The 25,735-nt window shown below is 49.3% G+C and overlaps 1 protein-coding gene and 1 long non-coding RNA gene across 7 annotated transcripts in view; one reads left to right on the top strand and one right to left on the bottom strand.

Annotated features, from left to right (window-relative positions):
- Positions 1–3,134: 3,134 nt before the first annotated feature.
- Positions 3,135–24,954, bottom strand: ANP32A (acidic nuclear phosphoprotein 32 family member A). 4 transcript variants are annotated; one of them, XM_061371154.1, is made up of 8 exons: positions 24,605–24,834; positions 9,400–9,549; positions 9,127–9,249; positions 7,661–7,859; positions 7,356–7,454; positions 5,766–5,863; positions 4,764–4,824; positions 3,135–4,584 (listed from the first exon to the last, which is right to left on the bottom strand). In XM_061371154.1, exons 1-8 carry the CDS (start codon positions 24,656–24,658, stop codon positions 4,523–4,525), a joined length of 846 nt encoding a protein of 281 aa, XP_061227138.1. In that variant the 5' UTR covers positions 24,659–24,834; the 3' UTR covers positions 3,135–4,522. The 4 variants fall into 4 exon arrangements, with proteins under 4 accessions (XP_061227138.1, XP_061227136.1, XP_061227139.1 ...); XM_061371152.1 differs by lacking the exon at positions 24,605–24,834 and adding an exon at positions 22,769–23,101; XM_061371155.1 differs by lacking the exon at positions 7,356–7,454 and having other exon boundaries at positions 24,605–24,954.
- The window catches only part of LOC133221914 (uncharacterized), a 28,369-nt gene continuing 25,735 nt past the window's right edge, over positions 23,102–25,735 (top strand). For 2 of the 3 annotated variants that reach the window (XR_009728108.1, XR_009728107.1), the window contains exons 1-2: positions 23,102–23,427; positions 24,044–24,456. This is a non-coding gene — a long non-coding RNA (uncharacterized LOC133221914). Of the gene's footprint in view, positions 23,428–24,043; positions 24,568–25,735 lie in introns of those variants that run through there. The other variant, XR_009728106.1, reaches the window with a different exon arrangement.

Below are 25,735 nucleotides of genomic sequence, written 5' to 3'. Positions count from 1 at the left end.
CAAGCAGCTGACAGCAGAGAAGTCACACGGTGACGTTCTTGGAACCAAGTGAGAATCACAGAATCCCAAATTGGTTTGGGTTAGAAGGGACCTTAAAGCTCATCCAATTCCAACCCCGACCCCTTCCACTGGAGCAGCTTGCTCCAAGCCCCTGTGTCCAACCTGGCCTTGAGCACTGCCAGGGATGGGGCAGCCACAGCTTCTCTGGGCACCCTGTGCCAGCGCCTCAGCACCCTCACAGGGAAGAGCTTCTGCCTAAGAGCTCAGCTCAGTCTCCCCTCGGGCAGGTTCAAGCCATTCCCCTTGGCCTGTCCCTACATCCCTTGTCCCAAGCCCCTCTCCAGCTTTCCTGTAGGCACTGGAGCTGCTCGGAGGGATTTGAATCCTCTCTGTGATTTGTGCAGTGAATGAGGGCACTGCCGCTGCCTGTGAGGAGGATGAGGGCTGCTGCAAGAGAAGCTGTGGGCTGTGCAGGGCCATTGCTTCCCTTGCAGGAAGGGAGGAGGAGAGCTTTGAGATGGAGGTGGGAGGAATTACTTGCATGAGCAGGAGAGAGCAGCAAGCTGGGACACGGAGGGAGAGCACTGCTGCCTGCTCTGGCCTCTCCGGGGAAAGCATCACGGGCCTTGTCTCTGGTGTATCAGCACACTGACTTCAGTAACAGAGGCCGATGTGACCTCCAGGAAGCTGAGCATCAGGATGAGCTCCATGCAGCTGGATCACTAACCAGGCCTCATTTTTAAGTACCCTGCAGGGCATTTCTTCCCTTAATGTGGACTGGAAATCCTCAGTCACCTCGTTCCTAGGGTGAAGTCTGTAACCATGAGAGATTTCAGCATGGGATGATTCACTCTTACTGAAACATCAGGTATCTTTAAAGAGAACTGGCACAGATTCTTGGTTGAAGCAGGGATTGTTCTGCAGAGGACCTGGGCAGTGATTAACATCCACCAAATCATCGCAGGGCAGGGCAAGACCCTCCTCTGTCACTAAGGAATCCACTATAGGTATGGATGGTCGGTTGTTAACAGCCAGCTGGCACCCCCTTGGGCAAAAGGATGAAGGAACAGCTTTTCCCATCACAAATCCCTGAGTTTTAAGGATATACCATTTAAACTAGTGGTGGGGACCTGCTCCAGAGCCCAGCCTTGGCTTACCAGAGCCAGCAGCCATCTCCTCCTGCGTAACTGGATAATGCTGACAATGATTTAGGCTTAGGAAGCGCTCCTGACCTTCAGCAGCATCCCAGCTCTTGCTCTAAGCACCACAAATAGGCTCATGTACAAGAAAGCATCATCAAATCAACCAAGGAGAAGCCATCCCTAAGGTGCAAACACCCAGGCCATTATGCTATTAAGACTATATAGATTTGCAATGGCAACTTGGCACATAACAGCTGGGACTGACAGCATCTTGGTCTCAGCTTGCACACATCGACAGGCAAAGCCCCAGTAGGACATTTGAGGCACACTGAGCTTTAGAACAGGTTCAGGACAGCAAGACAAAACAAAGCACCCCAGGAACAAGCTTGCACCAGCCCCACACTGCAGCACAACCAGGGCTCCTCAAATTACTGCACAGTTAAAGGGCGAAGGGAGAGCAGAAAGAGCAAAGTGACACAAAAGCTGGCATCTGAAGGAGCTCCTGACCCCCATTATTCATTCCTGGCACTATTCCTACCTGGGTTTTCCTGCTGAACCGTTATAAAACACCGGGGCTTGGGTTTTTTCCAGGAGTTGGGAAGTTGCTAAGCATCACTGCGAGTTGCCAAGTACCTTCAGCCAGAGCTTACGTATGCAACAGAGCACTCAGGATAAGAGGAAGAAGCCCTTGCTTCTCAGCACGCTACAAAACATGGGATAACTATGAAATGATCTGCATTGGGCAAGCCTCCTGTTTGTTTGCAGCAGCAGCAGTGACTCAGTTTCCCCCTCTCCCAACACAAGGAGTCAAACCCTTGCTGTTCATCAGGTACCTGCCTCCCCTCTTCCCCCTCTCTCATCATTCAGGTGGATTAGGGCTCCAGCAGAACTGAACAGGGAACAGGACTCTGCTTCACAAGCAATAAATCCCATGCATGGATAGGTCTCTGGGATGTGGAGAGGCTCATCATGCAGGAAAAGCCAGCTCCAGTCCCTGCGGATGCCTTCTAAGATCTACAGATCTTCAAGCTGCACTTCCCACAAAACTGATAAAGCCAGACTGCATCTTAGGCTAAGCTGGTTTAGTGACACAAGGGCTCTGTCTGGGCTGTAGCTGGGCAGCTGCTGGCCCTGCCCCTGCCTTACGCAGGGCTGGTGGCTGCTGTTTGCTTTGCAAGAGAACCCTGGAATGGTTTGGGTTGGAAGGGACCTTAAAGCTCATCCAGCTCCAACCCCTGCCACGGGCAGGGACCCCTTCCACTGGAGCAGCTTGCTCCAAGCCCCTGTGTCCAACCTGGCCCTGAGCACTGCCAGGGATGGGGCAGCCACAGCTTCTCTGGGCACCCTGTGCCAGCGCCTCAGCACCCTCACAGGGAGGAACTTTCTCCCAATATCCAATCTCAGTCTCCCCTCTGGCAGTTCAAAGCCTTTTCCCCCTGTTCTATCACCACACAAGAGCCCCAGTAAGAAATACATGATCCTCTTGCACAGCATAGAAACTTATGTAAGTACAGAGAACACACTACTTGCTATGCTGCCCACCTTTAACACACAGCTCATCCACAGAGAGGGAAACATGGAGACAGCTCTGCAGTGGTGGTAAGTCACAGCAGACAGCCCTTGTCTTCCAGACACACTAACCCAGACCTCATGCACCGAAGGAAATCAAGAGTCCTTTCTTCTGGGCCTGGATGAACAGGGACAGGATTAAACAGGAGAAATGAACACAGTTAAGTGCAATAACCATGCTGGGAACACTGCAGAAACCCCTGTTGAGCACCAAAAACGGCACAAGAGTTATTTACATTAAAGCCACAACCTCGCCCTTGGCTTCACCCGACCATGGCCAAGAGGAGTTTTCATGGAGCAAAACGTATCATCAAGCTACTAAAACAGGCAGGGAATTTACCAGAATAGTTTTGCAAATGCCTTGTTAAAAGGTACGTGAATCCTTCCCAGTGGCCCGGTTTAGTCAAATAAGCCACAGAGAACTTGTATCAAAAGATTTATTGAAATTCAACAATGACAAACAGACATAAAACTCAAAAGTTTGGCTCTTCTGGGAAAAAAAAAAAACCAACAACCAACCAAAAGAAAAAGAAACCAAAACTGTTGCAAATGTATTTATACAGATGAAATATTGACTAGGAAATACAAGTCACTTCTAAAGCTATTTTAAAGAGGGATATGAAAGTAAAACTGTACATTCACTAGGCATTTTCAGTCATTTTACTGACTTCCACTAGGTAAGAAAATACAACTTTGCATTAGTATCTCGTGCTTGAGTGTATGAAAAGAAACCTCCTACCCTACATGCTGAACTGCCTCCTGGCTTTAGGTTTGTAAAAAGTCTCCAAGTATATAGCACAAGTGGAAGTAGTTTCTCATCACTTCAAATTGACTAGGTGTTATATATTACAGACCAAAATAGTACACACCTTATTGAAAAGGGTTGAAACATTTTGTTTTATTACAATTGTCAGATTCATTTCACTAGTAACTCAGGGATTAGGAACACTTTTTATATATATTTATATATATATTTAAATGCCTGCCATTTTCAGTGTCTTGGCTATACCCTAGCCAAAAGGAAAAAGAACCCCCCCACACCCCCCAATAAACAGAAAGGAAACACAACACACAGGGCAGGGAGGAAAAGGAGGGATTGCAAATTCACCCCACAAACCAGATCCAAAGGAACAACACTCCCCCCCCAAAAAAACACAACCCTACCAAACCCCAACAAAAACCATTTGGTCACTATTTACAAACAGCAAAAGGAAAGGTACCTACAAAAGCAGGGAAAGCATTGGCTGAAAATGGCAGTCATTGACGGACAGGCAACAAAGAAATCACTTGATCCAGATGCCATTCTCACCCCCGTTGCTGTGGGGGGATGATGCTGGGCCTCAATCTGCAGCATCCCCCAGAAATATGCTTCCCATGTATTTAGTGACTGGCAGCGGTGGCAAAATCCCAACGAACCAACGCTATTCCAAACAGGTACATTTGGGGTTCTCATCCACTGATCTTCCACTTACTTTTTTCCTCTTTTCAGGATCTCAAACTATCCACTCTGATAATAAGAAACAAATTACCACTTGGTTTATACTTACTATTGCAGTTACCGGGACTAAGAGAGGGACAAAAAGAAAAGGGTTTCAAATGAAGAGGAGGAGGAGTGCCAGTAAAAATAGTATTTTATTCCCTTGCCCACCCAGTCTGCTGCTCCCTCTCGTTCCCACAGCAACATTACAATCAGAAAATAAAAAGGGGGAAAAAAAAGGGGGGGGGAATAAAGGTTGGGGGTGTGGGAAGGGGAAATACAGGGTAGAAACAGTCAAATCACAATAGGAAATTGTCAAAATAGGTTATTCAGTTTAGTCATCTTCATCCCCTTCGTCTTCAGGTTCTCGTTTTCTCTTCTGTCCCCGTTCTTCATCTAGAAAACAAAACACAACTGGAGTTAGATGAGGGCTCCCTCATGCTGGTGGGGAATTGAGCAGGTTCAACAGGCTCCTGCTGGGGCAGCTGCCTGGCTCTCAGAGAGCAGGAGCACAGAAAAGGGGAATTCAACTTTCTAAACCAGTATTTCATCTCAGGTAGAAACTGCTGCCATACCGGGCTCTTCTTCGTCTTCATCGTCATCTACCTCCCCGTCGTTGTAGCCTTCTTCATCCTCCTGCATTTGGAAAGAAAAATAGAGGATCAGAAAAGCTGGGTTTGGTGCAAGTCCTTTCCCAAGCTGGCAATATCCAACAGCATTTTGCAACAGAGAGAAAGTCCTTGAAGTATCTTAACCTGAAACGAAACAAAAGGCAGACCCTTCCCATGCACTTCCAGATGTTCCAGTGCAGAAAACCACAGGCGACCCTCACAGCCACCTCTAGCTTCAAATCTGCAGCAAGAAAATGGTTTTATAAGTATATACATGCTGCAGATTTTGTTCTGATGTCCTGAGTTTGATGACTGGTCTGTAGAAGGTACATGTTGTTCTCAGGGAGAGAGCTAGAACCAGGTATCTCAAGAGCCTGTGGAGCTGCTGTTGGTTTTGGGAAGAGGCTTTCAACCATTCCAGAGGGTCAGTCAAGTAGCTAAGGCTGTTTGGCTGAAGGACACGTAATACAACCACCTACAGTCAAATTTCAGCCCCATCCCAATGGCTGTGCTAACAGCAAAGTCTCAGCAAACTGTGACCGGCTCAGCACACCTTACAAACAAAAGCTGGACCACACAAAGAATTTAAGCATCCTGAAGGATCCCAAGGTACAGGCCCAAGAATGAACCTTGCTCTGAGAGCCCAGGGTCAGTAATTCATGTACTACTCTCTCACCTGTAACCCCAGCCTTCAAAGGCCCCACAAACCAGACCTGCAGATGTTCCTGATGGTATTTTTGACATCACCTCAGTAAACAGGATGATTTCATGTCAATGGTCACTAGATGGCAGCTGGCTCATAGACAGGCACGCCTCAAAGCCACCCCCACAGCCATGCTTCTCGAGTCAAAAAGCAAACAGTCTTCAAGTAGTGAAAGCCTCCAATACTTGGTCCATTTCTTACTCAACTATTCCCAGTTAGAGCATACTCATTCCACACCCATTATTAACTGCATAAATCCTTACCTCCTCTTCTCCGCTCACGTCCTCCTCTTCTCCTTCCTCTTCTTCTTCCTCGTCTTCTTCATCTTCTACTACCTGAGCGTCATCGTCATACTCCTCTTCTATAGTCAAACAAGATGAACCACTCAGACATTTAAAGTTTACTTTCCTCCCCCCCCACCCCAACACTGCCACCTGAGATCTGACCTCCTATCGACACAGGGAGCAAATTGAAAGCACTGCTCAAGGGCAGTACAGAATTAAAGCAGCTCTCCAGCTGCTAGACAGAGCTAAACGTGGTTCTGGGCCTCCTTAGCCTAGTGACAGGGTAGTGTGGCAGCTGTACCCACAGCCTGAGCTGCTTTAGGGCTCTCAGGGCCCTGACAGTAAGTGACGGCACCTCAGGACTGCTTCTGCTTCAGCTGCTCCTGTTCCCACCTCTAACACGCACTTCTGAGCCCGTGGGACTCTTACAGCTCTTCATCTCTAAGTGCCCATCTGCTCCCACCAGGGATGAGGCAGAACTTTACCAGCCAACTATACACTGGGAACCCTCCCCAGGGGACAGCCCTCGCCTTTACACCACCAGAGCAACACAAAGGGGTCACACACCATCCATCGTCTGGGTTTGCAATCTCCTTACAAGGGGAAAGAGATTAAGCCAAACCAACAAACCAGAAAGTGTTTTCCAAGCTGCAGGAATGGTGTTTTGGGGGTTTTTCATGCATCTGAAAGCAGGCCCAGACTTGTGCTGTGATGAGAGCCTGTCCCTGCTGAAGGCAGCCTCTGCCAGGCGCTGCTGCAGCTCTCACCAGAGCCCACACTCAGCACTCGAGGGGAAAGTGCAAGTCCAGCTATTCTGCTTTTGCTGTGCAGCTGGGTTTGAAGAGTCTAGCAAATTCCCCAAACCCAGCCAGAAACTCATCCGACCGGTACATGGTGCCTCCGAGGGCAGTCTGTGGGGAGCTGCAGTGGCACCCGCACCACACTGGGGCCCACCGTGTGTTTTCCAGCACTACAGAGTTGCTCCTTTGTTAGTGCCTTTCACAGAGCTGCCCCAGGCAGACTGCAATATGTACGCTCTCTCTCTTCTGCCTCATCTCAAGTAGCTCATTTTGCCCCCACAGAGCAGCTCCAGATTCCTACTAATGCCTTGGCTCTTTCACTGAATTCCTTGACTCAGCCCTTTTTCCCATGCCCAGTCTGGCTCTCCACCCTACCCCTCTCCATCAGGCTCTACACAACTGCTCACACTTCCCTGAGTGTATTGTTCCTGGAAAACTGCAGCGTGTGCACACCATCCTTTCCTACCCATTTCTGCTTTATGCCCTCATCCCCTGGAGTTTACTGGTCCCTGAACTCTTTCAGTGTCTTACCCCTCCTCCTGAGCCCTTTCTTCTATTGCCTAGAAATAAGACTCAGTAGCTCTTTCACGCCCTGCCCATCTCCCTTCCCCCTGTTCCTTCAGAGGACACTGAGATACATCCGTCAGTTGGAAGGAGCTGCTGAAAACACCCTTCTCCTGCCAGCAAGTCAGAAGTGGAAGCAAAACATACCACAGGCAGCGTATCAATCTTTCAACTTACATACACTGAGTAGCACAAATCCACATACCGTCTTCATCTTCCTCCTCGTCATCTAAGCCCTCCACGTAGCCCTCTGCATCAGAGTCCGGTGCTTCTTTGTCATCCCGATCTTTCACTAGAGATAAGACTGAGAAAGTAGCTCTTTCAGGCCCTGCCCATCTCCTTTCCCCTCGTTCCTTCAGAGGACACTGAGGTACTTCTCCTTTACATCAGTCAGGAAGGAGCTGCTGAGAACACCCTTTTCTTGCCAACAAGTCAGAGCTGGAAGCAAAATGTACTAGGCAGCATATTGATCTTTTAACTTACGTACACTAAGTAGCACAATTCACATACCATCTTCATCTTCCTCCTCGTCGTCTAAGCCCTCCACGTAGCCCTCTGCGTCAGAGTCTGGTGCCTCTTTGTCATCCCGGTCGTAGCCATCGAGGTATGTGAGTTGCGGGAGGAGCTTGAACACGTTTTCTCTGTAATCGTTCAAGTTGGTTACCTCGCAATTGAAAAGATCTAGACTCTTCAGGTTTTCTAGCTTCTTCTGCAAAGGAAGAGAAGTCTCAAGTTCAGGGCTACAAAAAGTAATGCAACAGCGGCCAGAGCTCACGTGCTCAAGAGCTTCCCATGACAAAAAGGTCATTTGGGGTTCTGCCTGCTAAGCTGGCATGGAACAGAAATATGCAAAGCCTGACCAGTGCTGTTTCACTACCTGAGAGTGGAAAATGCTCTCTCTCAAGTTTAGGATCTCACAAGTAGCAGACTGGTGTTTAGAAACATCACTGGGGTTGGACAGGGCTTGGAGCAACCTGCTCTAGTGGAAGGTGTCCCTGCCCATGGCAGGGGGTTGGAACTGGATGAGCGGTAGGGTCCCTTCCAACCCAAACCAGTCTGGGATTCTAAGAAATTGAATAGGAGTAGGACACAGCCTGCATTGCCCACAGCACTCCAAAGTACTAACAATAAAAGCACAAGCAGTTGAGAATTTGTATCAGATCTTATGAAATATCTCCCTCCTGGAGTTTAGCATGTAGAGCAACAGTGACATCAAGAAAACAATAAGCCTGAAACCGGGAGCAGCAACAATCCTTTCTCTCATTTGTTTGCTACATGACTTTTAACAGCTCTGTTCTCCCCTTCCGCTGCAGGAAAGGAGATCCAAGATGATAACTGCTCCTTGAGACATTTTAAACGGAAGCATTTGGGAAATAAGCATGAAGCAAACCTCTTCATTTCTAGACAGCAAAGGGCACACAAACCACAAACTCAAAACCAGCACCACCAGAACGGACACTTGGGTGCTTTTTGGAACTTGACATCAATTAGAATGAACTGCAACCTGGCAAACCTGATCTCAGCACTTGAAATAAGAAGTATAATGACCGTGAGCAGGAGAGGCAATGGAAACCAGCAGCAACCTCTGCACAGCTGCAGCAAGCAAGCCCACTATGGAGGCACATGGGCTGGCATTTTAGACCCAATGCTCTCGGGAGAACACACCAAGCTCAAGCAGAGCATGTGGAGACAGCCCCACAGCTCACATCAGCATGGAAAGCCGTGGTGATTCCCACATCACCCATGGGCAGAGCCCAGCCCCGGCAGCCACTAGAGGGAAGCAGCCGCTCACTGCCGGCACAGCCCCAGGGCAGGGCGAAGGGAGAGCCCCGGGGCAGGCTGAGCCCACAGCAACCTGGCCTGACAGATAAGCGCCAAAGACACCCCACCACAAGTTTCTGAGGGCTTTACAAGCCCATAATGCCTCTACTCATCACAAAATGGGGTTTATTCCAACCTGTATCCCATCAACTTACCAGAGGTTCTATTGTACCGAGATCTTTTATTTTGTTGCCGCTTAGATTTAGATGTGTGAGGTTCGGACACTTTTCTGCCAACACTTCCAGTCCTCCTGAGATTCTGTTGTCGCTTAACTCGAGCTGAAAGGCACAGAAACCTCTTGAGTTCTTAGTGCAAACACAGATCACAAAGCAGTGTGGTCAGCTACATCACTTTTCGCATGAGCAACATCTTTACAGATGTGGTACAGTGCAAAGAGGGAGGGACATGACACAGGAGATTGTATTTACCTTCTTAAGTTTGTTTAACTTTGGTAAGTTTGCAACTGAGGTTAAGCCTACGTTGATTGTACTTAAGAATTCCAGCTCTTCAAACTCATCTGTAAGGCCTTCAATTTTGCCTTCGTACGACCTGCAGTTGTCAAGAACAAGTTCTTTAACCTGCAAAGACAACACCACAAACAACACGTAAGACGTTCTGTCCTGCACAGAAGATAAAGATTTCCCTCACAAGCAAAGAATGATACAGAGGAGGCAAAACTGAAAGGAATTCTGGTTTAGCAGTGTTTCAGGAACACAGGTATTTGGTTTTGCTTCAGCTGCCTACCCTTTGTTGTTCTATCAACAACATGGAACAGTTCAAACCCACTCATCCCAGCTTACCCAACGTGGTGGTTAGAAACAGCACTGTCTCTGGTGACTGCAAGCAGTGAGCATTCTAAGGAACATGAAACCAATCTATTTATTTCTAAGCTCACCTACAACTCTGACACTCTGTACAACTGGTCCTATTACAACCTATCAGCAGTTGTTAAAATAGCTTCTTTCTTAGTGTAAAACACTACTGGAGCTTTTCAAGAGCGGAGAGATCACTGTGCGCTCACACACTCTCGAAACCTGAAGCTGGTACTGGTGATCCTAAACCAGGTTCTGCTGGAATCAGACCTCAAGCCCTCCTGTTAGGGCAGCTTAATGATGGTGCTTCAGGGGAAGATGTTCACAGAAGCAACTCCTTTCCTGGGGAACTACAAGGGGTATGTCAGCTGGTGCTGGCAGGGAGGTTCAGAGAGCATCCTTCTGCTGCAGCACTGAACCCCTTATCTCCCTCACCCTGCTGCGGTGGGGAGGCTCAAAGGGAGAGGCGAAGATAATGCTCCCATGGGGCTGAGCAGCAGAGGAGCTGCCTGACAGCCAAAGCTGACAGCCCCAGCAAGTAAACACAGGCTTCTGTTGTTTTTAAACAGAGCACTGCTCTTCTTGCAGGTGTGATCTTCAACGGACACAGAACAACACAGCACCAATGCAAAAGAGCCCCTAAATACACCCCACCCCGAATAAAACTGCTCTTTTTCACCCTAAGCTGGGTCAGACTTACGGGATTTGAATCCCTCAGCTGCTAACGTGAGTCTCTGGGGAAGCTCTGTCACTGAGGGCTGTGACTCCACAGGAAGGGCTCACCCATGTGGGGAACACCCATAGACTGGTTTGTGTTGTAATGGACCTTAAAGCTCCTCCAGCTCCAACACCTGCCACGGGCAGGGACCATTTCCACTGGAGCAGCTTGCTCCAAGCCCCTGTGTCCAACCTGGCCTTGAGCACTGCCAGGGATGGGGCAGCCACAGCTTCTCTGGGCACCCTGTGCCAGCGCCTCAGCACCCTCACAGGGAAGAGCTGTCTAATGTCTCATCTCTACCTCCCCTCTTCCAGCTTCTGCGGTTCTTCTGACTTCTCTCCCAGGAAAACCCACCCTTCCGTGTGTACTACAGACTCCATCCCATGCACAAGGTCTGTTTACAGGACTGGAAAGGGAGGGAACGCTGCTTTACGCTGGGGACGGGATAAAAGGAAGTCTGCAGCAGCGGTGTATGCAGAACCATGAAGCAGCTCTTCAGTTCACACCATGGACAGTTAATATGCAAATATTTAATATTCTTCATTTTTTATCAGTGTAATCCCACTGCACAGAGAAGAATCCTGTGTAGTTTCATAGCTCCAAACAACATCCCTAGGTTTCCAATTAAATCCCAGCACTGAAGTCAATAGGGAAGGGAGCCCAAAGCAACACGAGAGCACAAGTGATTCATTGAGAGTAGGAGGATCGGCGTTAGACAGGAAATACATTTTCCAAGACTCCACAATTTTCCTAGAAGAATTCTGATAGGGAATGACTACACAATAGTCTTCCAGAGGAATTTTAGGCCGGTTAGAAGGACTCAAAGACCAAGTCAACTGCTCCTGATCCCAATTACATCTATTCCAGTGAGGGAGAGAAAGAAAACCCAACCAAACTGCAATAAAGCCTCCTTGCTTTGAGCAGGAAAGTCATTCTCAAGGCAAACACACGTATTGCCTGCCTGTGACAGTATTTAAGTATCAGGATCCTCCAAGCAAGATCAGTGTGGGGACAAACAGTTTGCTCAGTCATCTGCTTCACACACGCAGAGCTCCCACCGACAAAAAAGTGAAATACAAGAAGCTCCACCCCAAACTGAGCCCATCCAGCAGCTGCTTTCCCCACTATCTGTGTCCCTCCTCACCCGCACAGCACGGCCCTGCCTGCCCCGTTATCATCCCTGCCCAGTGGGGCGGCTCATCCGAGCACCCACCTACAGACACAGAGCAAGGAGGGCAAAGGAGCTTGTGCTGCAGGAGAGGTTCTCTGCAGAAAGGGCCTGGTCTCCATATGGGAAGCTACTGCTTGTGCAAAGCACAAGGTCTTTTTTTTGCCTCATCCTCTCCACAAAGGAAGCTTGCAAGAGCACACGTAGGAAGATGAAGCAAGGAGGGAGGGAGTTCAGGGAGGGACAATGCTCACAGCTGCAGCAGTCAGCACAGTGTGGAGTCAGAACTGGCTCTGAGCTATGCAGCAGACCAAAGGCACGGAGTGAAGCAGCACCTAAACCTCACAGCGAGAGAGTGAGTGCATCTGCTCGTACCCCAGGAGGTAGGACATCCATCCCTTCATCCTCCCCAAGGATGGAGCAGAGGCAAAGGGGGAACCAGACAAAGCTCCCTCAGGGGTAGAGATTTGAGGGGGAGCTGGAAACAGCCATGCATGTATAAGAAAATACCTTTAATTTGTTTCTACTTTTTAGTTTGCTTTTTAAGGCTTTACAGAAAACTTTAATACAGAACTGCCATGCTCTCTCTTCACTGTGCCCAGCACCAAGATACTGGGCAATGGTACAGTCAGAATGACTCCACAGGGAAACTATAATGGAATAAATCTGGCCAGCTTTGCAAGTGGTAGAATTGAAGAGCTTGTTTAGGAAGGAGCAGAGCACAGGCTCCCATTGCTCCACACGCTCAGCCACAGCAACATACTTTCAGTGCTGATGCGGTTAGAGGGGTATTGACACACAGAGCTGCTTCTGAATGAATGGGACTACACAAACTAAAACTAAAATCAAAATCAAGATGGCTTTAACATCTAGATTTAAGAATCCCATAGAAAATACACGTGCAAAAGGAGGATGAACAGAGCGTGTCGGCCTTTTCCCCGCTCACTGCCGCGTCAAACCCAATTCTCCTGCACACAGTACAAGCGGTACAAACTACACCAGCTCACAGAGTTGTTGTAAGTATTAAAATGACCCACAGCCTCTCAGCCTGCAAGTCCTCTGCCCCCTGCTTTCCTCCCCTTTCGCTCTGAGCTGCCTTCTCCTCCTCAAAGGCCTGCTGGTTTGCAGCTATCTGGAGAGGCAGTGTTGTTGCCCACCTTATTAACAGGGCACCCTTCCAACAGGCTGGCTGCTGCACAGAGGTCTCTTCTCCAACCTTAGCCCCCTTGTGAGGATGTTGGGCCTCATCCAGGCACACTACAGCCCTGACAGCAAGCACATAACTGCGTCAGTATACAGAGAGGGAGAAGTGGAAAGGTGACCTTAGTAAAGCTACATTCCATCTAAACCAGCTCACTACCACAGAAGTATGACAGAAGGACTAGAATCCTATTCCTTGTTTGTTTTTCAGAAGTCTTTGTGATCTTAAGGAAAATTCCAGCTCCTGAATCACTCTCCAAACATCTACTGAGCTTCCCTGAAAACACCCAGTAAGACTACAGTTTTTACATCTCTTTTCTCATCTTCTGTCACCAAAACACAGAACAAACTTTTGCCTGATGCAAGCAGCCTGGGCGAGCACCCTTTGAGTCTTGTGTACCTGAAGGAGATGAGCAAGCCTCTGCTGCTCTGAACCAATTCAGTTGTATCACGCTGCAGTCTCTAATACTACAGACACGTCGATGAGTAGTCAGAATTAGGGAGGACAATCAGAACACATGTGGAGAGAGAAGCTAAGGGAATAAGTGTCCTCAGCTAATCTGTGCTTAGCTGCATCAAAGACAAGAAGATACAAATTTGTAACCCTTATCACTGCCTATACCAAAACACATAATCAAATCAAAGCACTAACTGGAGCAAGTACTAATATAAGTGCTAGTACAGACAAACCATATAACCCATACTTATCTTCCCCAAAACCTGCTGTTTAAGTGAGGAACACTGGAGGAGCAACACACCACTGCAAACAAAACCTCAATACTCACCTAAACAGCCATGAAGGCACCTGCAGGTGAACATCCAGCAGGAAACCTACCATGCAGGTGGCCAGGTTGGCTCCCATAGCACATACCCTTGTCTTCAACAGCACTTGTGATAAGGCACCACCAGATGCTGGGGTAGGGACTGTTCAGCTTCAACTGCTGAGTGTTCCTCTCCCAGCCTGCCCTCTGTACTCCTGGGGTGGCCCGTGGCTCTGCTGCCCCTGTTCCCCCTTTGGTTTGGTGGGTGCCATCTGCCAGAGCAGGTGCTTCCTGGTTGCCTCCTCCTCTTGCTCGAGTGTTGCTCTGTGGTTTGCTGGTATCAGTCCTGTTTTCAGCAGCCGCACGTAAGCAACGAGGTTGCTGCTTCTCCAATACACTCTTTAGACCATGTGCCCTAGACCTGTTCTCCTGTGGTCATCGCCGGGTCTATTTCTGATGGTTCCAGACACTTTCAGCACATGACATCACTTCTCTTTTAGCACACACTGCACTGTTACTGTGGATTACAGCATCCCGGGTATCTCTTCACGACCTCCACGACATCACACTCTACATTACTGCCTCCTGGATAACCAGGGACTCTTATCTGCTTCCTAGTACGGTTACTGCACTAAGCTGCGTTCCCAAATGCATATATGACATCCTTAATATAGCCATGGGGTCTACTGAGAGACTCCAATCTGTTCCTAGGGTAAGGACAAACATCCATGGATGGGTAAGCAACCACTGGATTTCCTAGGATTCATCACTGGTGACATCTGGGTCTCACTCGCTGTGCACAGTACCTGGCAGACCTGCCCCTGCCTTCCTGAAGGGACCGCACTCTCCAGTTAGCAACACAAGCACAACCAACACATCATAATTACACACAGACAACTATTAAGCCACACATTTTACCACCCTAACCTTAAATCTGCATTTCCAACCTAACAGGTAGAAAGGCGAAGTCCCTCCTTCAGAAAGCCTCCAACCCACGGGCAGGGAGATCTATGACCTTGGTACTAAGTTCCCAAATCCCAGTCTGTAACTGAAGGCTTAACAAGGTGACAGAAGGACACGGCTGTGAATATGATTTTAAAAGATAAAAGGCAAATTTACAAGTACAAATACCATTCTGCAGGCTTTAAAAGCAGGAACAGCAAAGGCTGCAACATCTCATTTTCAGCACAATGGACCAGATGCTTTTGAAGTGCACGTTGCATATGGTACCCCAAGGACAGGAATATCCCGCTATGTGGCATTCTTATTGAAAAAAGCAGGTAAAGATGAGGGTGTTAACTCTTGTCTTGCACAGCTCCCAACCAAATGATCCAGAGGAGCACAGGTAGGAGTCCTTCAGACCTCTTAATCCAGTGGAAACCTCACTTAGAAGAGGGCAGAGCTGTGGAACAGAAGGAGGGAAGGGCAAGGGAAGCTTGTTGTGGAAAGTGGAAGCAAAGTCAAAGTCCAAAAGACTTGTGAAAGCAGGGACAGTTTTATTCTCTCCCAGATGCAAAACACTTCTTCAAGACGTTTGGTTTCTGTTTCTGGCGGTTTTGTGGTCTCAAAAGCCTGCACAGTCCACGCAAAGCCCTGCACTACTCCACAGCAAAGAATGACCACTGCTGTCTACTGCAACCAGACTGCCAAGAGTTGTGAGTTCTTGTAGTGTACTCCAGATCTGTACTCATGAATATTTGGGGATCCCTGAGCAGAAATGGATCTCCTCAGGTTTCTATGCCATTCAGTTTGCTCAAGCACATTTAAAGAGAAGCCATCCCTCCAGTCACAACGTCCTCATTTGCTGGGTCATGGGTTTGACAAAGCTTAAGGTAACAGCCCAAGTCTTGGAGAAGCCCATCCCTCATGCTTAGATCCACAGTGATGGTAAGGATATGATGTTCTCCACCCTCATGCCACAAGCTTCCCCTAAAGTTACTACTGCAGGAGATACATATTGCATGAATTTCCATGTCAGGTACTATCTAGATGGTGACTAGGCCAACAAATGCTTGACAAACCCTACTTCACACCTTGGTCTAACAAAGCTGCTCTGAAGGCTCAAAGACACAAAGCAACTTCTGCTCTAAGATGACTAAGAGAAAGTAACCAACTTGAAGAACTAAAGTTTTATGTATTTTTTAATAAAGACAGCACCATATGCCATTTGCCACCTGCATTCAAGACGGATCTCTAGCTACATGAGAGCCCCCTGTGATACAAACACAGGGTGGAGGTCCAGCTCCTGGTGGAAAACAGCATGTAACAATCCCCTTGTTCAAATCAGCGCAGCTATTGGGCTGCTGCACATCAACTAAGACCCACCTTAGGAGCTGTTCAGCTTTCTCCTACCCCTGGCATGCTGCTCGCAGGCAAGCAGGGACAGAGGCAGGTGCTGTGGCAGCCACTGCAATGGCTCCATGCCATGGGGGACTCCTCTTCCATGGAGCAGTTCCCCAGCTGCTCCTCCTGGCAGCTCAGTGGAGATGCTCCAGGATGAGGATCTGCCCACAGAGAGAAGTCAATTTAATAGGGAAGGGAAAATTCCAATAGAGTTGACATCCTCTTCCTCCCTTGAGATGCACAAGTGAAAAGCAAACCAGAATAAAGTCAGGCAAGCTTTTTTCCTTACCAAACCAATATGTGATTTGGGATTTTAAGTTCTTTCTAGGCTTTATTACAAGTATCTGAGATTTAACCTACAGCACATGTCTTAAACTAGATCACTAAGGACCATCTATTTAGCCCAGGCTCTGATCATCACTGTATTGAGCAAAGAATCTGCCAATCTTGGGGCAGGGAGAAACACTGAGCAAAAAGAGGCCACATAACACAAACCACTTCCCTCAAGGTACAGGCAAGATGCAGAGCAGCCAGAGCACTTGAGAACTGCATTAGCAGGGGCAGTGACTGACAGCTGGGGAGGACTGGATGGCGTGAACAAGTCTACCTTGTAATTGTGAGCATTGCTCCATTACCACCATCATGGATACCATGTCCAAGCGTCGCTCAATGCCAAATGCCTGCCAGGATTTCAAAGCAGTTCAGGCTCCAGTTTATGGGAATTCCCCCCAGGCTGAAATTTATAGGATTTTCCCCACACTGGAACAAAAGTGTCCCTTCCACCAGCACACTGGCCTCCCTGATACTGAGCAATTCACAAGTGCTGAACACAACAGCTTCCAGCACAGCCTGGGTCAACAGTGACCTGCTTCTCCAGCACAGCCTGGGTCAACAGCAACCTGCTTCACTTCCAGCTCTTTTGCCTATTTTATACCACTTCAACCAAGCTGGAACTCCCAAATTCTTGCAAGAAGGTCATGTGAAACCACTACTGGACCTCAGAATTCATCTAGGGTTGCCCAAAATGATGCACCCCCAAACTTTTGTATTAGAATTCCTCTTCTGCATCTCTTTCTTGAAAACTCCCAATACCTTTGAACACTTCATCAGAGCTTTTTAAATCCCAAAATTAAACTTCCAGCATTGTACTGATACAGTTTTGGTGCCTCTCGTATTTTTCACTGCAAACACCACTACGCACAGATCCTGTTACTGCTGTCCCTGAACTATAATGCCACGGTTCTCATACATGTTTACTCTCTGTCTGTATCCCAGCAAGAGCTTTGTATTTAATTTAGTTGATCCATCAATCACATGATAAAGGAACTCAGATTTACCCCAGGGTGCAATAAAGGACCTGCATGAAAACATTTGCTTAGGGACTGTGATGCAGTGACAACAGGGGCATGTCTGCAGACATCTGTCACAGTTTGGGCTCAAGCAGCTTGTTAAATCACTGTACCCAAGTTCAAAGTGATGCAGTAAAGTACCTGTTTAAAGCCACCTTTCAAAGTCCCCTCAGGCTGGGCTCCCTCTGTGTTCCCTCCCACAAGGATGAGCACAGTTGGCGTCCTCTTTCTGCTGGCCACAATATGTGTATGGTGGGCTCTGCATTACCCCTACCCCGGCAAAGGGAAAGAAGCAGGGGAGGAGAGATGGGAAATTAGTTGTTTTATTTGACTGCTGTTCTGTGCCATTTATTTATTTCTTTAAGTCAAACCTGCTCTGTGTTCAGAGGCAGCTTAAGGGCTACTTGCACAGCTCAGAAAAAATCTGGCTCAGTATCAATACATTTATTTTTTACTCCCCTCTTAATACTTTACATAGCAGAGCTATAAACTCTGAGAGCACTACATATGGCTCCGGCTCATTTTACACGTCTTTGCTCTGTTCTATGAGAAACTAAAGGTCCAAGTGAAACACATGAGTGGCAGAAGGGTGAAGAAGCTTGGCAGCTCTGGCTACACCTTTTATCTAATTATGAGGCATCTCCAGCACTCAAGAACTTACAGAAAGACAAAGGCAGATTATTCTTCCTCAAACAAGGAATCCCCCCAACCAAGAAACCCTGTGAGTCACACAAATACACTTTCACACATTTACAAGGGTCAGTATAGCCATATGCATAAGCAACACAGTAATTAACGAATGGAGAACACGCTCCAGTGACAGGGAAAGCTGTTTCATTCAAAAGCATGTAGCTACTTTCCAGGTTTGTTTCTACTGTTAGCAGCATAACTCTGTAAAAACTCCAAATATTTCTGGTTTAAATATCTGATTAAATGGCTTGATCTTCACATTAAGTGTTTTTTAACATTCGTGTTAATGTTACTTGCTTCTCTTTCCTTCAACTGGTATCATCTCGCTCTGCTCCTGGCTGGGGAGAGTGACTTTGCCTGGTCCCTTCAGCTCCACGTCTCGCTATCTCTGTATTTGACAAACAGTGTCTGATACCATATCCCAAGTGCTCTTCATTCACTGCCAGCTATTATTAAATAAACCAGAAGCAAAACATAAGATCCCACTGCACCTTGAATTCAGAAACTCGTCAGTTAGAAGCATTTAGCTGAGCCGCTGTTTGCTCGGTTGCACGTACTCCGAATTGCCCTCAGCAACAAAGAGACACACATAAAAAAGGAACACTGCATTTAAATGAAGACTAATTTTAAGAGCTGCATATTTAATAGAGAAAGCAGTCTCTGAAGATGTCAGCTGCTGGAGGAATGCATTGGCAAGTCATACTTGAGAAAAGATAAGCTTTTCCTAGGGGTTTTTATGGCTTCGAAGGGAAAGTGTTCACTAGACCAAGTCGATGGACAAATGAGTGCTCACAGAGAACACAACTTTTACACAGTGGTGTAAAGGAAAACCACTGTGGCTTTCTTCCCCCTCGTTGGAAGTATTTCAAAGGTCATGCTTACATACACAAGGGCTTCAGGACTGATTTTAGCAACGTAGTAAAAAACTACAGACTATGTATTTACTAGCAGTTTTGTCTGAAGGATAGCAAGAGAGACAGGAACAAACTGTATGCAGAACAAGTCCAGCAGTGTCACACAAATAGCCAAGAAGTGCCCATCACTCCAAAGCACAACAAAACCGTCACTGCTCTCTATTCCCTCTTGAGACTTGCACCTCGTTGCACACACAGAGGGCTTGGTTCATGGAGCTGAGCTGTTTGTCAGTCAGGACTGCTGAAAAGCTGTCACGCGTTCCACAAATGGCAAGCACGGCTCGGTGGGTGGTGAGAAGAGGACCTCCCTTCCTCCTTTCCTTTTCCTCCTTTCCTCCCTTCCTGGCACCCCAGGCGAATCCTGCTCCCTCCCAGGCACAGCACGGGAATTCCAGCAGCACCTGGGATCCTGGTGTGCCAACCAGAACCACCCCCAAAACCCTTAAACCTTCCCTGACTTCTAATTCATTCAGAGAACATTCAAGATGCAGCACCCACGCCCCTTTCATAGGTCCAGTTCTTAATTTTCAGGCTTCTCCAATTGTACCTGTACCAGGACGAGGACTGGGGGAGTAATCAATAGAATGAATGAAATGGGAAGATTCAGCCAACATCAGCCTCATGGGATGTAAAAATTTAAGAGAGCAGCCACTGACACTCATGCCATCATTCAGTGTACACTTAAAGATGCACCACTGACACAGACAAAAAGCTCCTTTAAATACAGCAATAAATAAAGATATTTTAAAAGTCCTACATCCCTGCACATGATTAATGGTACCTTGAAACACTCAGTAGTTTTTGGTGTACCTTTAGAGCATAACAGTGGAAAGGTATATTCTATTTGTTGATACAGAACACTCCATCCTGCTGCAAGGGTGGATTACAACAGCTAGGCTTAACCCTGGAAGGTTTGTACTAAGAAGCTTTCTTTTTTCCCCTTGTTTCAACAACTTGTTTCACTTAGTGGGCAGGACAAAAACCTGTCTTTTTTCAGATGTGTTTCTTGACGGACTACAACACAGTTACATCAGCCAAACCTGCTGTTTCTCTTCATGCACTTTTATCAAGCCAGATTTGGACACACACCTGAATCATACAGCAGATTTGGTAACTGTGACTGCACTTTACGTAGTGCTGCTTAAAGGGGAATGCTCAAGAGATGAAGGTTAAATAAATGAAAATCTACCCTTGCTACTTTTGAGCAGCATCACAGAGAAGTGGGAAAATGAGGCAATGGCTTTTAGTCCCACTGGTTTTCAATTCTATGCTCACAGCTCCTTTAATATGCTTAAAACTTAGTCCAGGTTAAGAGAAGAGAATTTGCCTGGTCAGCCCAGCAGTCAGCTCTGAAACTGGTCTGAAACTCAGTGAGGACAGCTCACACATCACCAGCCTGATACTGCAAGCTGCAGTCCCTCCAAGACTAACATCCATCTATCCATCCATCCATCCATCCATCCATCCATCCAGGTACTCATTACAGACACTTGCATCTGGAAACTCAATGCCCTGAAAAGCAGCTGTTGCACAAAGTTAGGAAGTTTCCAAAGGGGACAGCTACTTCTTGGGCCATTTCTGCCCTGCTGGCAGCTCAATCAGCAGTTAAGTGATGCAAGTCTGCAAAACCCCACCGTACTCTGCACACACCACAGAGGCTGTATGTGCTGATCTTATGCCATCCCAGACACAACCTATCCCACTTTGTTCATATCTCTTCCCATTTTGAGGTTGCTCAGCCTGAGCAAAGTTAAAGAGTCTGTATATGCACCCATACAGAAGACCAGAGTATTTTCTAAACACAGGTTTTGGAAGTGATCTGTGTCACTTTAAACTCTTTACAGCTCTCCCAAGTATCACAACAAGGAACTCGCTTGAGGAAAAGTCTTTTTATTTATACTCTTCATGTGTATAGATGTTCAGATCCCATTTCCCCTCAGTGTTAAAATCTACAGAAGCCCAGTGAGAAATCAGACTGACAAGTAAGTTTGAAAGTGCAACATAGTCAGAACTGCAGGAAACTCTCACTGTTACCATCAGTATTTTATCACTGCCACAGTTTTGAGCTGATGAAGGACTAAATCCTCAGTCTAAATGTAAACCAGAGAAGATGAGTGTGGGGCACAATGTCAAAAGCCTATCTCTGTGTCCCAGGGTTAAGAGTCTTAGTCCTGAACCTGTTCCACAGTCTTTGCATTTTACTAATGAGTTTACAAAGGGGATGAACAAGAATGGCCACAAATACACTCAGGTGAGCCCCACACCTCTGCAAGGTCAGAGGTTCCACCACTACAGGCTGCTGGTTCTGGAGGAAACCCATGGGAAATAACTGTATCTGACCCATTTCCAGCAGGCAGTTAATTATAATAGAAAACCACATTGATAAGATAAGCAGAGTGACAAAGTGACAAAGGCTGATGGGATAAAAGGTTGAAATTTCTGGGGACAATGTAGATGCACAACCTCAACTCTGGCTGTCCAACACACAGAAAACCAGATTTCAAGCATCAAAACCCCAGAGCTCTCACTAACACTGAACTCATATAAAAATGGAGGGAGAATTTAAATACATAATCCACTATAACCCACTTCAGGACATTTATGTTATGTTTTATTAGCCAACACGTAACCTTTCAGGATGACTTAAGCACTCAAAGCAGCTAGCTCAGCTGCACAGCACCACACAAGTGTATGAGGCAGATCAAGCTCTAACAGACCAAACTGCGCTCAGAAAGAACCACACTGCCTTATCAACATCCTATTATCTAACTTTGATTTACAAAAAGTCATGATCCCGTACGCTCTGATAAGAGGCTGTATCAGATGTACCACAAAACCTGAGCGCATATAGGGTAGACCTCCCAAAACAAGTATATTCATGGTTATTTTCACTGAGATTTACTTACATTGAGCTTAAGAGTTGGAACATAATGATCCTACCTACCTATCAAAGCAGCAACCAGAGAAAACAATTCACAGCACCATCCCGTTCATGCCCACAGACTTCCTAAAATCCATAGGTAAATGACATCGGCATTAGGCTCGCTTTAACCCCTGGTTCCAAGTCTTTTAGCTAAAGCCTTCAGCGGGTTTAGGTGGATTTCATTTTAAGAGGTACTGTAAAGAAACAAGGCTTCAAACCGTGCACATCTGTCATTAACAGCTCTAAACAGAACTGTTCCCAATTGGCATCTTTATCCCCCTTCAGATGGAACTGGAAAGCTTTGGCTAAGGGAGGAGATGACCTCGGGAGGAAGGATACACACGACTCGCTGACAGAGTTAAAGGCCAGCAGGTAAGAAGTGGTGACAGGTTCAGTAAGCCTTAGGTTACAATGAACTGCTGCCGGTTCCCGAGTGACCGAGGGACAGAACCCCCCCGCTCACAACTTCCTACGGCCTAACAGAGCAAAGCAAAACCAGAACAAAACCCAAGCGTGGTTTATACCTAGCACACTTTGGATCAAGTCTTCAAGCCGCAGGTCTGGGTTTAAAACGCTAAATAAGCCTCCAGCAGTAGGGGCGATGGAAAATCGACAGGAAATAGAGAAAAAAGGCCAAAAAAATCGTTAAAAATAAGGGTAATTAAAATCTAGGAGCTCCATAAGCAGAGACCTCCCTTCCCGCAGGGCCCTGCCCAGGAAGAAGGCGTTCTCCCCGCTCCCTGCCCGGGGGCACCTCACACAGTCGGGGCCCGGTCCTCACAGCATGGGGGGGGGTCGGCCTTTACCTTCCCCCTCCCATTCCCACAGCAGCACTCACGGAATTAAATCCAAATAATAATTAAAAATAATAATTAAAAATGACAATAAAGGGGAGGGGGGGGGAGGCGCCTTTCTTTACCCTCCTGGCTCGTCCCGCCGCGGCCGTCACAAGCCTCCTCCCGCCCCGCGCTCGGCGACAAAATGGCAGCCCCGGCGGCTGGCAGTCATGTCGGAGAGGGCGCCCGCCCGTCCGCAGCGCCGAAGGGGAGGCCCCCTCCGCCCATGTCGCACCTCCACACACCCGCGGGCACAGCCACACCGGGCGGGAGGGAGGAAGGGAGGGAGGCGGCCGGGATGGGGCTCCCCTCACGGCTCCAAAGCCCGCGCCCGGCCGTTCCCTCGCTGCGGCTGAGGAGGAGGAGGAGGAGGAGGAAGAGGGAGGCGAAGGGGGGGGGAAGGCAAAAAACATGGCGCCGCGTCCTACTTGCGGTGTGGCGCTGGCACCGCGGGGCCAGCGGCGGCTCGGCCGGGCGGCCTCAGTGTGCCCCCCGCGCCCCAGCAACGGGCCGGGGCTCAGCCTCACGGCCCGCCGGGGACGGCGGCGTGTGCCGCGGTGGTGGTGGGAGCCCTCCTCCCCCTTCCTTCTCCCGTCCTCCTCCTCCTGGCCCAGGAGTTTTTAAACTTTAAAGCGCAGGGTACCTCGGCCTGCCTGCCTTTGTCCCTCGGACACCGCGCTCGGCCACCGGCAACCCGCGGGGCCGCGTCCCGCCGCCTCGCCTCCGCCCTACCCCCAGAGAGGTACGTTCCCCATTTCTTCCCCTTTCCCCTTCCGCGGCGGGGCCCGGGGCGCACCTCGCCCTCCACGGCCATTATGCAAGGGCCTGGCGGCAGCGGCGCCCCGCTGCCCTGGCGACCCGGGTTCGAGCCCCGCCAGGCGGGTTGGGGGCCGCGCCTGCTCTGCTCTGTCGTCGTTCCCCCCCCCACCACCTCCGCCAGCAGCTCCATCGCGGCGGGGTTGAATTATGATCATTAACATTGTGTTATTAATATTTTTTTTGTCCTGACAAAAGTTTTTCTCGCTCTCTCGTTTATTCCGCCACACGCGGAACAACAACCTGAAGTCCGGCCCCAGGGGAAAGGGGGGGGAAACGGAGGAAAAGGGAAGAGAAGGGGGGGGGAGAGGAGAAGAGAAAAACACGCACACGCACACATCCAGCCTTTTTGTGCGTGTGTGGGGATGGAGGGGGTGGAGAGTGCGTGTATTTCGTGCCAGAATTTATTATTATTATTATTAATTCAACGCTCGCGCTACCGGCGGCGATTCCCGATCGCTGCCCCCCCCCCCTTAAAAAAAAAGACCAACCCAACCCCGCCGAGCATTGCCTTAAAAATTCTTTTCCTTTTATCTTCTCAGCATCTGGAGAGAGGGAAAAGAGGGAAGAGAGAGAGAAAGGGCGCGTTCATGAGGACTACAAAGTTACAAATATGGCTCCCCAGTCTCTCCTGCCTGATCACTGCAAAGAAACGAAGACGCACTTTAAACTAAACCGTTTCCAACTCGCTCGCAGCCCCCGCCGGCCTCTCCCTGCCCAGCACCCAGCACAAATATTTGCCAACTAAACACGAGAGAGAGGAGCCACCAACTTATTTTATTTAAACGCCCGGCAGACCTTCCCCCCCCCCCGCCCCCCCTCCTCGGGCATCGCGCTCGGTTTAAGGGGAGGGGGGGACAGGAGCAGCCGCTGCTCCCCAACATCCCTCCTTTAGACCTTAACGCGCTTGGGGCACCCCGAATCGGGGTGAGCCCCCCATCCCCTCCGCGCACAGGTAAGCACCTCAAGGGCAGCAGCGGTTTTCCCCTCGAGGGGTTGGGATGCGCACCCCTTACCAACAAAAATAAGATAATAAAAATAAACGCGGGATGGGTTTTTATTATTATCATGATTATTATTATCATTATTTTTGCGTTGCTTACATCTGAGGGCGTCCTGTTCCGCAGCTCTAAGTGGATCCTTTTCTTCATGTCCATGTCCGCGGCTGGCGGTCCCCGGCTCCGCTCGCAGTGACACCGATGCAGACCCCCCCCGACGCCGCGGTGAGGGACTTTGAGGGCTCACCCAGCTCCGCTCGGAATCCCGAGCCCCAGCACCGCGGCGAACACTAACCTGATAACTGCGGAGGCGGGCGCTCCCGGGGGCTCCGCGCTGATTGATACCGCCAACAGCCAATCGCGGCGCCGCACCGCGAAGCCGGAGCCAATAGGGGCGGGCGAGGGGAGGTGGAAGCCAATAGGGGAGCGGCGAAAGCGGCCAGGGGGACAGCCCGGCTGGGAGCGGAGGATCATTCCGTGCTGGTGGCTGATGGGGAAGGAGCGGCGGCGGCGGCGGCTCCTCCGTGGTGGGGCTGGGGCGCGCTCTGCCGCCGCTCCCCTTCCGCGCCCGGCCGGGTCCCGGGGGAGGCGCCGGGGCGCGGGGCGGGGAGCGGCGCTTAGAGCCGGAGGCAGCCCGGGCACAGGGGCGCGCAGCCAGGAGGGAGGGAAAGGTGCGGAGCGGGGCGGCGGAGCGCGGAGCAATGGCGCGGGGGCCGCCGGCGGGGCGGGGCGGCGGGCGGGAGGGAGGTGGGGCGCCGATCTCCTTAGCGGCCGTGAGGGGAGGTGAGGCCGGGCCGGGCCGAGCTGCTCCAGCGGGCCCTTAGCGGCCTCCCCGCGGCTCGACCCGGTGCGGTACCGCGTAAGGGTGCGGGTGCGTTCGGTCCGCGCGGGGTATTGCTGCTTGGAGCGGCCTTTTCGGGTTAGCGGCGTGCTAAGGGGGGCACAGGGAGGCGCTGGGACAGTGCAGTGTCGGGTCGCTGCTTTTCCTGCCTGGGAAGCTGCTTTGGAGCCGTTTGTAGCCGCTCTGAGGGTGCTTGCTTAAGGCGCTTGCTGTTAAGCACGTCTGGTGTCGGGTGAGGCGGTGGGACGGGGCCTGGGTCGGTTTCCTGGGTCGGTTTCCTGTGTCTGTTGCCAGGCAGGCTTGTGAATGAGGTGCCAGAGGTGTCCTGGCAGGACTGTCTCTCTGTGCCAGGTATCGGAGCGAAACCCCGTGCTTCTTGCCCCTACATATTTGCA

This window comes from Neopsephotus bourkii, unplaced genomic scaffold, assembly GCF_033783945.1.
Source record: "Neopsephotus bourkii isolate Nb327-2 ecotype Australia unplaced genomic scaffold, CSIRO-AGI_Nbou_v1 NB_1572, whole genome shotgun sequence".
Taxonomy (NCBI): domain Eukaryota; kingdom Metazoa; phylum Chordata; class Aves; order Psittaciformes; family Psittacidae; genus Neopsephotus; species Neopsephotus bourkii.
This window is presented reverse-complemented; position numbering and strand designations above follow the sequence as displayed.

Bases quoted from the DNA above. Each gene is read 5' to 3' on its own strand.
- ANP32A (XM_061371152.1), bottom strand. From the start codon at position 23,098: ATGTTTTTTGCCTTCCCCCCCCCTTCGCCTCCCTCTTCCTCCTCCTCC. The intron at 9,550-22,768 runs GTAAAGAAAGGC...TTGTCTTTGCAG, and splicing joins CGGCGGGACGAGCCAGGAGG to GTTAAAGAACTTGTTCTTGA. The intron at 9,250-9,399 runs GTAAATACAATC...TGTGCCTTTCAG, and splicing joins AGTTAAACAAACTTAAGAAG to CTCGAGTTAAGCGACAACAG.